The 12,500-nt window shown below is 34.5% G+C and overlaps 1 protein-coding gene across 1 annotated transcript in view; it reads left to right on the plus strand.

The window, feature by feature from the left end:
- Positions 1-12,500, plus strand: part of LOC135218549 (arylsulfatase B-like) — a 39,302-nt gene that overhangs the window by 1,719 nt on the left and 25,083 nt on the right. Inside the window, 5 exon segments of the mRNA XM_064254925.1 lie at positions 2,276-2,424; positions 4,802-4,965; positions 7,455-7,558; positions 8,704-8,882; positions 11,978-12,051. Coding sequence (XP_064110995.1) covers positions 2,304-2,424; positions 4,802-4,965; positions 7,455-7,558; positions 8,704-8,882; positions 11,978-12,051 — 642 coding nt within the window. The 5' untranslated portion in view covers positions 2,276-2,303.

Below are 12,500 nucleotides of genomic sequence, written 5' to 3' on the forward strand. Positions count from 1 at the left end.
ATAAATAAGAAAACTCTAGTTATATTCATGATTTGTGCCGTAGCATATATTTATGAAAGATTAAATGGAGAGAATACAAAATCAGACAGAAGATCAGAATAATTATGGGACCGGTCAGTTGTCTACTTCTCCAGGAAGAAAGACTCTTCCCAGAATGAAGAAATAAGTAAGAAGATTTTTTTTCTTTTACCGCTATCCCACCTCCAGGTCAATGCCATCCGTTAGCAGTTTTTTTTGTTATCCTATTTTACACCCGATCTTGCTTTAAAGTCATAATGGTTCAGAATCTTTCGCATCTTAACGCTATTCACACACACAAATATATATAGATTATATATATATATATATATAATATATATATATATATATATATATATATATATATTATATACATATATAAATATATATATATAATATATATATATATTATAGTATATATATATATATATATCATAATGGTTCAGAATCTGTCGCATCTTAACCGCCTAACACACAATACACAAATATATAGAATACATATAATATAATTATATATATATATAGAATATATATATAATATATATAATATTATATATATATAATTCATAATGGTTAGAATCTTTCGCCATCTTAAACGTCGACCACAATACACAAATATATAAATATATATCATATATATATGATATTACTATATGATATATATATAATATATATATATATATAGTTTTATTCAGTATTAATTTCTATAAATTCTCCTATGAGCAACAGAATACTATTTTAGCATTTGTATGTAAGGGGTGTGTGTTCATATTCTATGGTACGTAATACACTTATCTGTTTTTACCCAGAGAATTCTACTAATGAATAGTCAGGGTCAATTTTTCTTTACTCAGAATAAAATCAAGCGAAAAAGGTAGTAATCAGGTTCATGGTAAGAGTTCCTGTTTTATTTTTCTTGTTTCCTTTGTTTCGTTTATCGTCTTTGCGATTTACATGTATATCGGCTGGGATCTGAATGTATTTGATGTATCCGTTATTTTTTTAACTGTTTGGCTTGCTTGGGGAAAATATTTTTATTCATTTCTCATATTCTTTAGATATTCCAGACCGATATAGTTTTTTTTTTTTGCTTACAGACTAAACCAACTCGTTTGTAATTTGCTTTTTTCTATGTTTAGTTACTCACGTATCTTTTATTTTAACTATAATTCTACTGTTCTCCAAAATTATTATCTTAAGAAACAATTTACGTTTCCATTGGTGTCTGCTATTTGTTGGTATGTTCCTTTTACTATGTAATTTACTGTCTTTTTGACAGATCCATTACTAATAATCTATCGGAAATAACCATTTCCTGAGGAACGTTCCATGAGAATCTGATGAAACAAAACAAAAAAAGTGTTATCATTTGAATTCCAAATCTTTTGGCAAATCTATGAAATTCAATGGTTTTAACTGGGTATGCATCCACCTTTGTGGCGTGTTCAGTACAAGCCCACTGGGGATGACCATAAAAACATTATCAAAAAACTGTAGATGTCATATTATATTAGTCACCCCCGGAAACCCTTGGGTTCATTATATAGGAAAGTTTCAATTCAATTTAAGAAAGCTGATACATTATCTTACGGTATACAGACCTGTGTTTTATCTGGAAAATTAGTATTGTAAATGTAATGAATGAATGAAAGCCAAGACTTTCCCAAGAGGTCGTATAGCTTCTGTAATCCCTCGTAAATGATTATTCTATAAAGGACAAAGTTTGGTATTTTATACCATAATCGGTAAGGGGTGTTTTTATTCTTTCTATTGCATATTGAGATCCCATAATAAGGTATGAGCATTGCTATTAATCATAATTTCTTTTGATTGTTTCACACCTGCAAATTCTAATACTGCCAATTCAGTCTATATTTAACAATTTAGTTATTATTTCTCTTTTTACTCTGGTTTTTATTGTGTGCGGTTCCGGGTTGCATCCTGCCTCCTTTGGAGTCCATCACTTTTCTCACTATGTATGCTGTTTCTAGGAGCACACTCTTCTGCGTGAGTCCTGGAGCTACTTCAGCATCTAGTTTTTCCAGGTTCCTTTTCAGGGATCTTGGGGTCGTGCCTAATATTTCTATGATTATGGGTACAATTTCCACTGGCATATCCCATATCCTTCTTATTTGTATTTTCAGGTCTTGATACTTCTCGGTTTTTACTCTTTCTTTCTCATCTGCTCTAGTGATTATTATTATTATTATTATTATTATTATTATTATTATTATTATTATTATTATTATTATTGCAGACCACACCGTAGGTCCACATCAACCAAGATGATTTTTGTAAAAGTGTTAATGGTCATCTTCTCTATACGTGGCGTCCAATCTCTCCGAGACAAAGCAAATAACAAGACATCGAAGCCTCACATCCTCCTTATAGTAGCAGATGACCTAGGTAAGAGTCTGACTGTTTAAAATTACTATTAGTATTTAAGTTCTTATTTTATTTCTTCCACCGACAGATCGCATTCCATCTGAACCTTTAGATTCCCTTTGGCACTTTTGAGAACAAGGAGCTATTAATTTTGATCTGACGAATCGTTATTTTATTCTTATATACCTATCACTTGGAACTATTTTGCGTACAGACAGACAGACAGACAAATCACGTTACTTCTAAACCTTTAGATTCCTTTTAACTCTTTTTAGAAAAACAAAGTGTTAATCACTTTTATTTAATGAAGTATTATTTTATTCTTAAAATACCCTTCTCTGGGACCTGGGTTGCCCAGGCAAAGACATATGACGTTCTCTCTAACCATTATGGATTTTCTTTGACATTTTTTAGAAAAACAAGAGGCTATTTATTTTGATCTGATGAATCATTATTTTATTCTTAAATAAGTTTCCCCGGGACCTGTTCTGTGACAGACAGACAGACAGGGGAGGATGGCTTATTAATTTTTGATAGAAGACATGAGAAGTCTTGCTTTACTAGAATGAGTAAAGTAATAACGCTTATAATAAAGTTAGTGTTGCTAAGACGTAAAATTCCAGATTAATTCCTTTTTAATTGAAGACATGAGTACTCTTGCATTACTAGAATTATTAAAGTAATAGGTAATGCTTATATGAAATGTGTAAGAAATAATGCTTATATTAAATGTGTACATTCATTCATGAATACCTATCATGCAGTGACCTTAATCTCTTGAACTACATATGAGAATTATGATGGTATTAACTACGGATAAACTGTTACTAAGTTACATTTTTCAGAGTAAGATTTTCATGGTAACTTGTGACAAGAAATTGTGAGAAAAAGGTTCCAAAAGGAGCAGGAGAGAGGAGCAATAGTTCCTCTGTGTTTAAAGATGAAGTACATAGAAGTGACTGATAGAAGCATAGGGCCATAATGTTACTTAATATTCTGTAGGAATTTTGTTTTGAGGAATTCCATTAAGAGAGTAATATTTTTTAAGCAAGAATTAATAAGGGAAAATCAGGATTGGTCTAGGCAAGAGGGAGGCTGTGGGATCAACTGCCTCCTTCCTGTGAAAGAGTGGTTTCTGAAGCGGTTTATGTGTTTTGATGCACTCAGGGAAAGCTTTTTCTGGTATTGCTAGAGGTGTAATTAATTTAGTAAGTTTTGAGGAGCAAATTTTTAAGATGCAAAGAAACCATAAGTTATGACTACTTATCAGATGACTAACCGCTTTTGGCCTGTGAGGACAAGGGAGAGAGACAGGTAACTGGGTACTGATAATTTATTACAGGTAAACACAGGTTATAAAGCAGGCTGCGGGCGGATATGTAGTATCCGACCCGAACAGAGAGACACTTGGTCTGGGCCAGCCGAATTTGTCTTTTCTTGCAGACATATGTACATGGATATCTATGGGTACAATTGTTGCTCGTACATGAATATATCTGCGGAAAGGCCAGAATATTCTACATAAGATGATGTGCATTAGAATGTACCATGATGTTACAGTGAAATGAAGATAGCGAAAGGACGTTGTCCTTACAGGTCAAAGATGAGGTCTTAGACAAGGGTTTTCCTATTGCCTTATGTTCCTTTTTTTCAGATATGAGGAGCTCTTTGAGAATTTCAGAAAAGGACTGAGAATTTAGGTCAAAGCTGTGTGACAGGAGACTCAGGTTTGAATAGAATACTCGGGGTCCGATGCTTAAGACTGATATGATGAATTGCTTTTGGGTAGTCAAGAGAAAATGCAGGGGCTGGTGAAAGAGTAACATATGATTTGCATTTTAAATCATTTATAATGAAGATATACCGATGGACCTCCCAGCACCTAGTAAAAACATTTTTTTTGTGTATCTGCATTCCATGTTTATGCTTTAAAAATGGCTTTTACTCGCATTCATTTATACAGGATTATATTAAAGCTGAGAGGAAGTTTAAAGTTGATGGCACCCTGTTGGAGGTTACTGCCTCCAGTGCACCTCATACGGTGCACTGTAGGCATTACTTAAGGTTCTTTGCAGAGTGCTTTCAGCCCTTAGCTCAATCCCTTTCGTTCCTTTTACTGCACCGCCTTTCATATTCTCTTTCTTCCATCTTACTTTCCACCTTCTCCTAACAATTTATTCATCTAGCAACTGCTTAGATGTTTTCCTCTTGTTACACCTTTGAAGCCGTTTACTGTCAATTTCCGTATCAGCGCTGAATGACATCATAGGTCCCAGTTACTTGGACTTTGGCCTAAATTTTATATCCATTTAAATTCAATTAAACGTTGCTGGCAAATGAACGCTGAAAAAGTTACGAATGTTAAAAGTCTGCTGTCAAAGTTTTTTTTCTCTTGAAGGCTGGAATGACGTCTCTTGGCACAACAATGACGTTCTCACTCCGAATCTGAAGGAGCTGGCTATTGGAGGAGTCAGGCTGAACAGATCCTACGTCCTTCCTATATGCACTCCTACGAGGTCAGCGCTGCTTACCGGAAGATATCCTTTTACAATAGGAAGACAGGTGAGTCGGAAATACTGACATGGAGAAGATATCCTTTTACAATGATCAATGATAACATCAGGAATTTTGGTGCATGGCCTTCGAGTTTCAATGCATTATTATTTGTAGGTCTTTTCTGAATTTTTAATTTAACACGTCAGTAGTATTTTTTTTAATATTACTTTAGTCATTTTTCATATATAGATGATTCCTTTGTTTGTTTTGAGTGATTTGCTGTCGATAGTAATTCATACCTCTTAAAATTGCTATGTTTGTTACGCCTTATTCATTCTTAGATTCAAATATGAAATGTACTTAATTCCATTATGAACACTTCATAGAGATAGTGTTGTCAGTGTAACCCACGCGGTGCACTGTAGGCATTACTTAAGGTTCTTTGCAGCGTCCCTTCGAACGCTACCCGCAGCCCCTTTCATTCCTTTTACTATGCCTCCGCTCATATTCTCTTTCTCCCATCTTACTTTCCACCCTCTCCTAATATTTGTTTCAACATTATCCTCAGCGCTGAATGACCTCATAGGTCCAAGCGCTTGGCCTTTGGCCTAAGGTTTGTATTCTAGTTGCTTTATAAACACTTAATAAAGATTCCTACTGATAAGGGGCGAGGTAGCAAAAGAAACAAACCAGTCAAAAGTGCTAAATCAGCGCCAAACTTCTAAAGGAAGGATTCTTGACCCATCACAAACCTTGGCATGAAGTTTCATGACACTTCGTCTATAGAGTTTTAGTTCTTTTTCTGACTGGGAGATATGTGGATAAACGAAAGCAACTGAAAAAAATTTTACATAGAAACAATCTAAGCCAAAAATTTCCTAGCAAAGCAAACTTCTGTGTTACTCCTCTGGAGGTTTTAGTCATTTCCTTAACATAGAAGAAGAAATTTAAAATAAATTAAATTAGGACATTTTCCAGAATTGATACAACCAATAAGACAAAATTTCCCTTACTCGGGGAGTAAGCCTACATTTATTTTGTTGTTGTTATTGTTGGGGGACGGGGTACATAAGGTCTATGAAAGAACGTAAAAAGGTTGAAATAGGTGTTTCGTGTTGAGTTAAAGATACAGGAATTTTATGAGAGGATATTTATGATTTATTCATTTGAATGAAAATGTAAATAAATAAATAATATGCATGTTAAACAGGACAGAAAAAATGTTTCTAATAAAATACAGCGTATTTAATTCAACTTTCGTTGGTGAAGGAAGGCTCTATTTGACCGTAGATTTTAGAATGTTTCAATTAATGTCAAAAGTTAGAAATATAATGTTTACAACTTGTGCGTGAGGGGGAAATCTTGCACGTGTCCGAGTAAGCTGGAGGTCGGACCACGCCTTGTTACTGTTAACATAACTTTCAGAGAAGACGTTTGAAGCATGAAAAAAAAATCCGTGAAGAAACCTCTTGAATTTCACAAAAACGGTATGGAATGGAATTCATATATCACCAGAAGATACAAGAAATCGAACATTCCTCAAATACCCTATTGAGATCGAATTTGCTCTTCCCTGGGGAATAACTTACACCTAAAAGGAATTATATACGATAACTGCATAGGTCTGGCCAGGATTTGAACGTATAAGCCTTTTGGGTTTCATAAAGAGATAAAGAATTATCCATTCTGACAGCTGAAGGAAATGTGACATTTGTAGTAGCAGAAAACAGCTGTCGCGTTGTAAATGCTAATTAGAAAATATTTAACCTCAGAGGCCACCGCCTTCAAAGAAAATCATACATTGGTGAAAAAGAGATATATGTGGCTCGTGCACAAAATCTAGAGCGGTGAAAATGTATTTTTAATTTGCAAAATAATTGTTCAGTGAACGTAGATGAAGATGGGAAGACATACTTATGTACTTCCCAACGCCTAGTAGCAATATTTGTCATTGATGTATTTCGTCTCCATCTTTACGTCTTGTATACTTATTCATTTATTTAGACAATTATATTTTTATGTGCTTCCCAACGCATAGTAGAAATATATCTTATTGGTGTATTTCCTCTCCATGTCTAAGCTTTTATAAAAGGCTTTCATGCTTATTCGTTTATATAGACTAGGGGTTCTCAAACTTTTTAACTCCACGACCCCCTTTTGAAGTTTCAAATTTTCTATCGACCCCCTAGACTAGCATTTAATAATAAAAAAATATATATAAGAATCAATTTGAGTAGTATTAGTTTAGTACTTGACATTCAGTATAAAAAAAAAAAGTAACACCTATTAAGAAAATAGGTTTGGATTTAGATGTACGATTATATGTAACTTAATTCTCCGACACGTTAGTTATTCATCGACCCCCTTTTGACCCCCTGACTGTTCATAGACCCCCTTGGTTGGTCCTATTGACCCCTGGGGGTTGATATCGACCACTTTTTGAACCCCTGATATAGAAAATGGTATTTGGGGCGCATTTTTTCAATTCTTCAAGGTCCATTAAATTCAAAAGGCCAGGTCTTCCTTATTTACAACTTCCTTTCTGTCCTTTACAGAAGAGTACCCTGAGGCCCGCGGAACCGACAGGCTTGACCCTCAACGCCACGCTACTCCCGCAGGCGCTGAAGGATGCAGGTTACTCCACACACGCCGTTGGAAAGTAAGCGGTGCAGGGCACTTGAATCCACATCATTACTCGAAAGTTTGGAGCTTTGTCGTCTCGTTCAAAGTTGCCCCTTTAATCCACGTCTGTATTGAGAGTTTTAACTATTTGTAACGTAGAAGAAATTCTAAAATAGGTAACGACTAGATTTGCTTAAAGAGCGGCACCAGTATGCAGTACCTCGCTGTGGAGCATCTCAGTTCCAGAGGTTCTTTATTCCTCACACCGTTGGACTGTGGAACGGTCTCCGTGAGGACGTTGTGCATTTAGAACCTCAAAAGATGTAATGCATTATTATCCCAAAACAATTTTGTTTGTATTTTATAAATTGGTTACATTTTTACCAATTTATTTATTAATTCGTTAATTAATTTTTTCTAATAACTGCTGTCTTCTTTTTGTATTTCCCGTTGCCTTCTGATACTTCTTTCAGATAAACGCCTCATTCTTTGGAAGCTTCAATTTCAAGTCAATGAATAGGGTTCATCCTCTGAGTAATAGTAATAACAATAAAATATATACATTTATTGACAAAGTGAATATTTGAAATACTGTGGAATTCCAACTGCTCTCTTGAAAAAAAGAAATGGTTAAAATTTGACTACAGTTCAAGAGGTAAAAATGATTACATTTTAAACCTATGTTTACATTTATCTCGCATTCACTTACAAAATTTAAAGAATAATTGATTAATATATAACTCAATTATTAATTTTTAACTGATTAATTATTTTTTTTAGAATTTATATTTAATTTATCCTGGTAATGTGTTAAGTAGACAATTATTAGGATAAGTTAAATATCAACAAGTTTGATAAATTCTTTAATTAAAAACTTAACAAGATAAGTGAGATACGTATTCATTATTTCCTTCATTTATTAATTTTTTTTTAATTGATATGAAATAAAGCGGCTTTGCGGGCGTTGCTGGATGACTGCCAAAATGTAAAAACACTCAAATTATTTATTTACAAATCTATATTTCAATTAACCTATTAATTCATTAAATAATCCATATGAACAGATTCTTATGGCTTGTCGTAACTAATGAAAACATGAAATTACATCTATTTGTAGTTTCTTTTTTAATTCCAATATCTATTTTCGTGTAATGCCATGAAATTTCCCGTGTAACTTTTCAGGTGGCATCTAGGTTACTGTTCCTGGGCGTATACCCCAACGTTCAGGGGGTTTGATACCTTCTACGGGTACTACAACGGCGCCGAGAACTATTTGACTCACATGAGGGGCAACTTGAATGATCCTCTATTCCTCGGCGACTCTGATGAGGATCTCGTCTCCTTTTCTACTGACAAAAATGGTAACAGAAGGAATCTCGATAACACATACTCTCTCTCTCTCTCTCTCTCTCTCTCTCTCTTACACGCAAGTATATGTGTGCATGTGTTTTTATGTAACACACGTATATATATATATATATAGGATATATATATAATATATATATATAGTATTATATATATATATATTATATATGATATATAAATTCCACGTTGCCTGAATGGTTTTCGTAATTGACTACCAATCCGGTAGTCCGAAGTTCGATTCTCGGCTCTGCCAACGCGGAAATAGAGGAATTTATTTCTGGTGGTAGAAATTAATTTCTCGATATAATGTGGTTCGAATCCCACAATAAGCTGTAGGTCCCGTGGCTAGATGACCAATTGGTTCCTAGCCACGTAAAAATAACTAATCTTTCGGGCGGGCCAGCCCTAGGAGAGCTGTAATCAGCTCGTCTGGTAAAACAAAGATATACTTAACTTTATACGTATATATATATATATATATATATATATATATATATATATATTATATATTATATATATATATATATATATATGTGTGTGTGTGTGTGTGTGTGTGTGTGTGTGTGTGTTTTGTCTGTGTATCTATTGCTATATTTACATCTGAAAACATCTCGCTTAGAATTGCATGAACATCTTGTAAATATTAATCGACGGTATATATCTATATATATATATATATATATATATATATATTATAAATATAACATATAGTATATATATATGTATATATATATATATATATATATTTATAGAATTAATTGATCTATATATATATATATATATATATATATATATATATATATATATATCATCTTTATCGCTACCACAAAGCTCCAACGCATGAGACACAAAGGGCCTTGGTGCTTAACGTTCTCCCATGTTTTCAAATCCACAAATCTCCACTTATCTCCAGCCGCACGTCTCACAGCCCCTCTCCGCCGACCACCCCCCCCCCACCCCCCCCCCACCCCCCCCACCACCACCCCAAACCCCCCTCCCTGAAGAGGGAAGGAAATGTTGGTAGGAAAACCGGTCTAGCAAAATTAGGTCGGAGAAACTTCAGTCTCAAAATTCGTGGAAGTTTTCTTTTTAAATCGACAAACGGAAAGGAAAGGAATAATTGGATGGCCATTACGGAATTACTGTTGGAAAAGAAGAATTTGAATGAAGAAGGTAGGAAACAGTAATTGGCCTTTAACTTTTATCAAAACAAGAAAATAAAATTAACAAAGATTCGTCACCGAAAATTTAGACTAAACAATAATGGGAGTATTGTTTATTACATATTAATCAAATGATTTGCGTTAGTGGTAGATAAATAACAGAAATATTGATACCTAAGAAAAATTTAAATCTAACAAGTTAATCACTGATACAACAGCATCATAATATAAAGTTTTAATGCGAAAATTTGGTCGTATGATTCGTCCAGAAATGTAAATAAATCGCGCCAACTCATCTATCAAAGGTGTTTTATGTATATTTTTGAACTGATCATTTATTATTTTTTTTTACGGATCGCCACCTCAATGTCCATAGAATTTTGTTTGTGTAAATTTCTATTTTCAGGGATTATCAACAATTTTCCCTGCGTCCAGTAAGGTGTAAGAGAAGTTTGCTTGTTAGTGATGCTCTCATTAATAGAAAAAAAAGGAAAAAACTGGAAGCGTTGTGTTGGTGGAGGTCGATTTCTGAATGACCCGGTTACGAGTATTAAAGTGAAAAAAAAAAATGAACTATAGTAGATCCACATCAACCGTGCATTTGATGCCTAGGCCAGTCTCTTACGACGCTCCTGATTTGCTGTTGATAAGCCACTCACAGGGCTGGAAACTCTCAGTCTCTCTCGAGAGTTCACATGGGTAGGATCTATGTTCCACCTCTCCTGAGATATACTTTTTTCAGGAGAGTTGGAACATACATCCGGCCTATGTGAACTCAGGAGAGAGACTGGGAGTTTCCAGCCCTGTGAGTGGCTTATCAACAGCTAATCAGGAGCGTCGTAAGGGACTGGCCTAGACATCAAATGCACGGTTGATGTGAATCTACTGTAGTAACTGGATGGATGTATTCGCTCTTTGGTTACGGGCATGACAATTCAAAGTAACATAAATAAATTCTACATCCTCCCGTTAGCATTGTAATTCCCGTAGGGGGTAGTGCCGTCAGTGCTCCTCACCTGGTGCACTATAGGTATTAACTAAGGTTCTTTGCAGCGTCCCTTCGGGCCCTAACTGCAACCCCTTTCATTTGTTTTTTCTGTACCTCCGTTCATATTCTATTTCTTCCATCTTATTTTCCTCCCTCTCCTAACAATCGGTTCGTAAGGAACCGCGAGGTTTTCCTCTTGTTTCAAACCTTTTACTGTCAGTTTCCCTTTCAGCACTGAATGACTTCACAGGTCCCAGTGCTTGGTCTGTGGTCTAAATTGTATATTCCATTCCATTCCATTAATGGCAAAAGAACCGTCATTGTAAATTTCACTTTAAATCGAGTTCACATATCTTCCTTTAAACATTCAAAAAAAGTTAAATTAACAACCTATACTATAGAAGGTTCACATCAACCGTGCATCTGATGTCTAGGCTCGTCCCTTACGACGTTCCCGATTGTCTGTTGGTAAGCCAATCACAGGGCTAGAAACTCTCAGTCTCGCGAGAGAGTTCACATTGGCTGGATGTATGTTCCAACTCTGTCTTTCAAAAGCATCCCTCAGCAGAGGGCTCTGGAGAGAGACTGAGAGTTTCCAGTCCTGTGGTGGACTTATCAACAGCCAATCAGGAGAGTCGTAAGGGACTGGCCGAGACATCAGATGCACGGTTGATGTGAATCTACTATAGTATTACTGCCATTAGAATTTGCGAAACTGTTATGGTGAATTTGTTCACAATCAGTGATCTTCACTTGTTCATGTTCTATACGAATCTTTTTTTAATTCCATAAAATCCTTTCATATGATTCTTCAGCTTTGTTTGGATATGAAATGAAACCACAAGAAAAACATCTGACATTGATAACATAATGGAAAAAATTGGGCTCTATCCACGCGTTGGATGTTTTCGTATTTTCTCAGATTTCTATTTTCTTCCAGCGCACCTCCATGAATATCTGGACTTCAGAAACAACACAGAACCAGATCCGAATGAGGATGGAACCTACTCAACTGTAAGTAGACGTTTCTTAGTAGTTTTCGTGGCCAGAAATGTACTACACTCCCACTTTCAGAATGACACAAAATTTCTCCTAATTTATCATTTTATTTTGCGTCACTTTTGGCCCCAGAATTGACGTCTCTTCGCTCCTTTTCGTTCCTTTTTTGTTTTCGACTTATTCAAGACTACTGTATTTTCATCAGTTTAATAATTTTTTTTTCATGAGTGAGATCTTTTCTTTACATCCTCTTCCTTCTTCGTAATGAACAGCATATTTTTCGGAAGCTTGAATAATAATAATAATAATAATAATAATAATAATAATAATAATAATAATAATAATAAAAATGTTATTATTATTATCATCATCATTATTATTATTATTATTATTATTATTATTATTATTATTATTATCATTATTATTATTATTATTATTATTATTATTATTATTATTATTATTAA

The sequence above is a fragment of the Macrobrachium nipponense genome, chromosome 9 (genome assembly GCF_015104395.2).
Source record: "Macrobrachium nipponense isolate FS-2020 chromosome 9, ASM1510439v2, whole genome shotgun sequence".
Classification (NCBI taxonomy): domain Eukaryota; kingdom Metazoa; phylum Arthropoda; class Malacostraca; order Decapoda; family Palaemonidae; genus Macrobrachium; species Macrobrachium nipponense.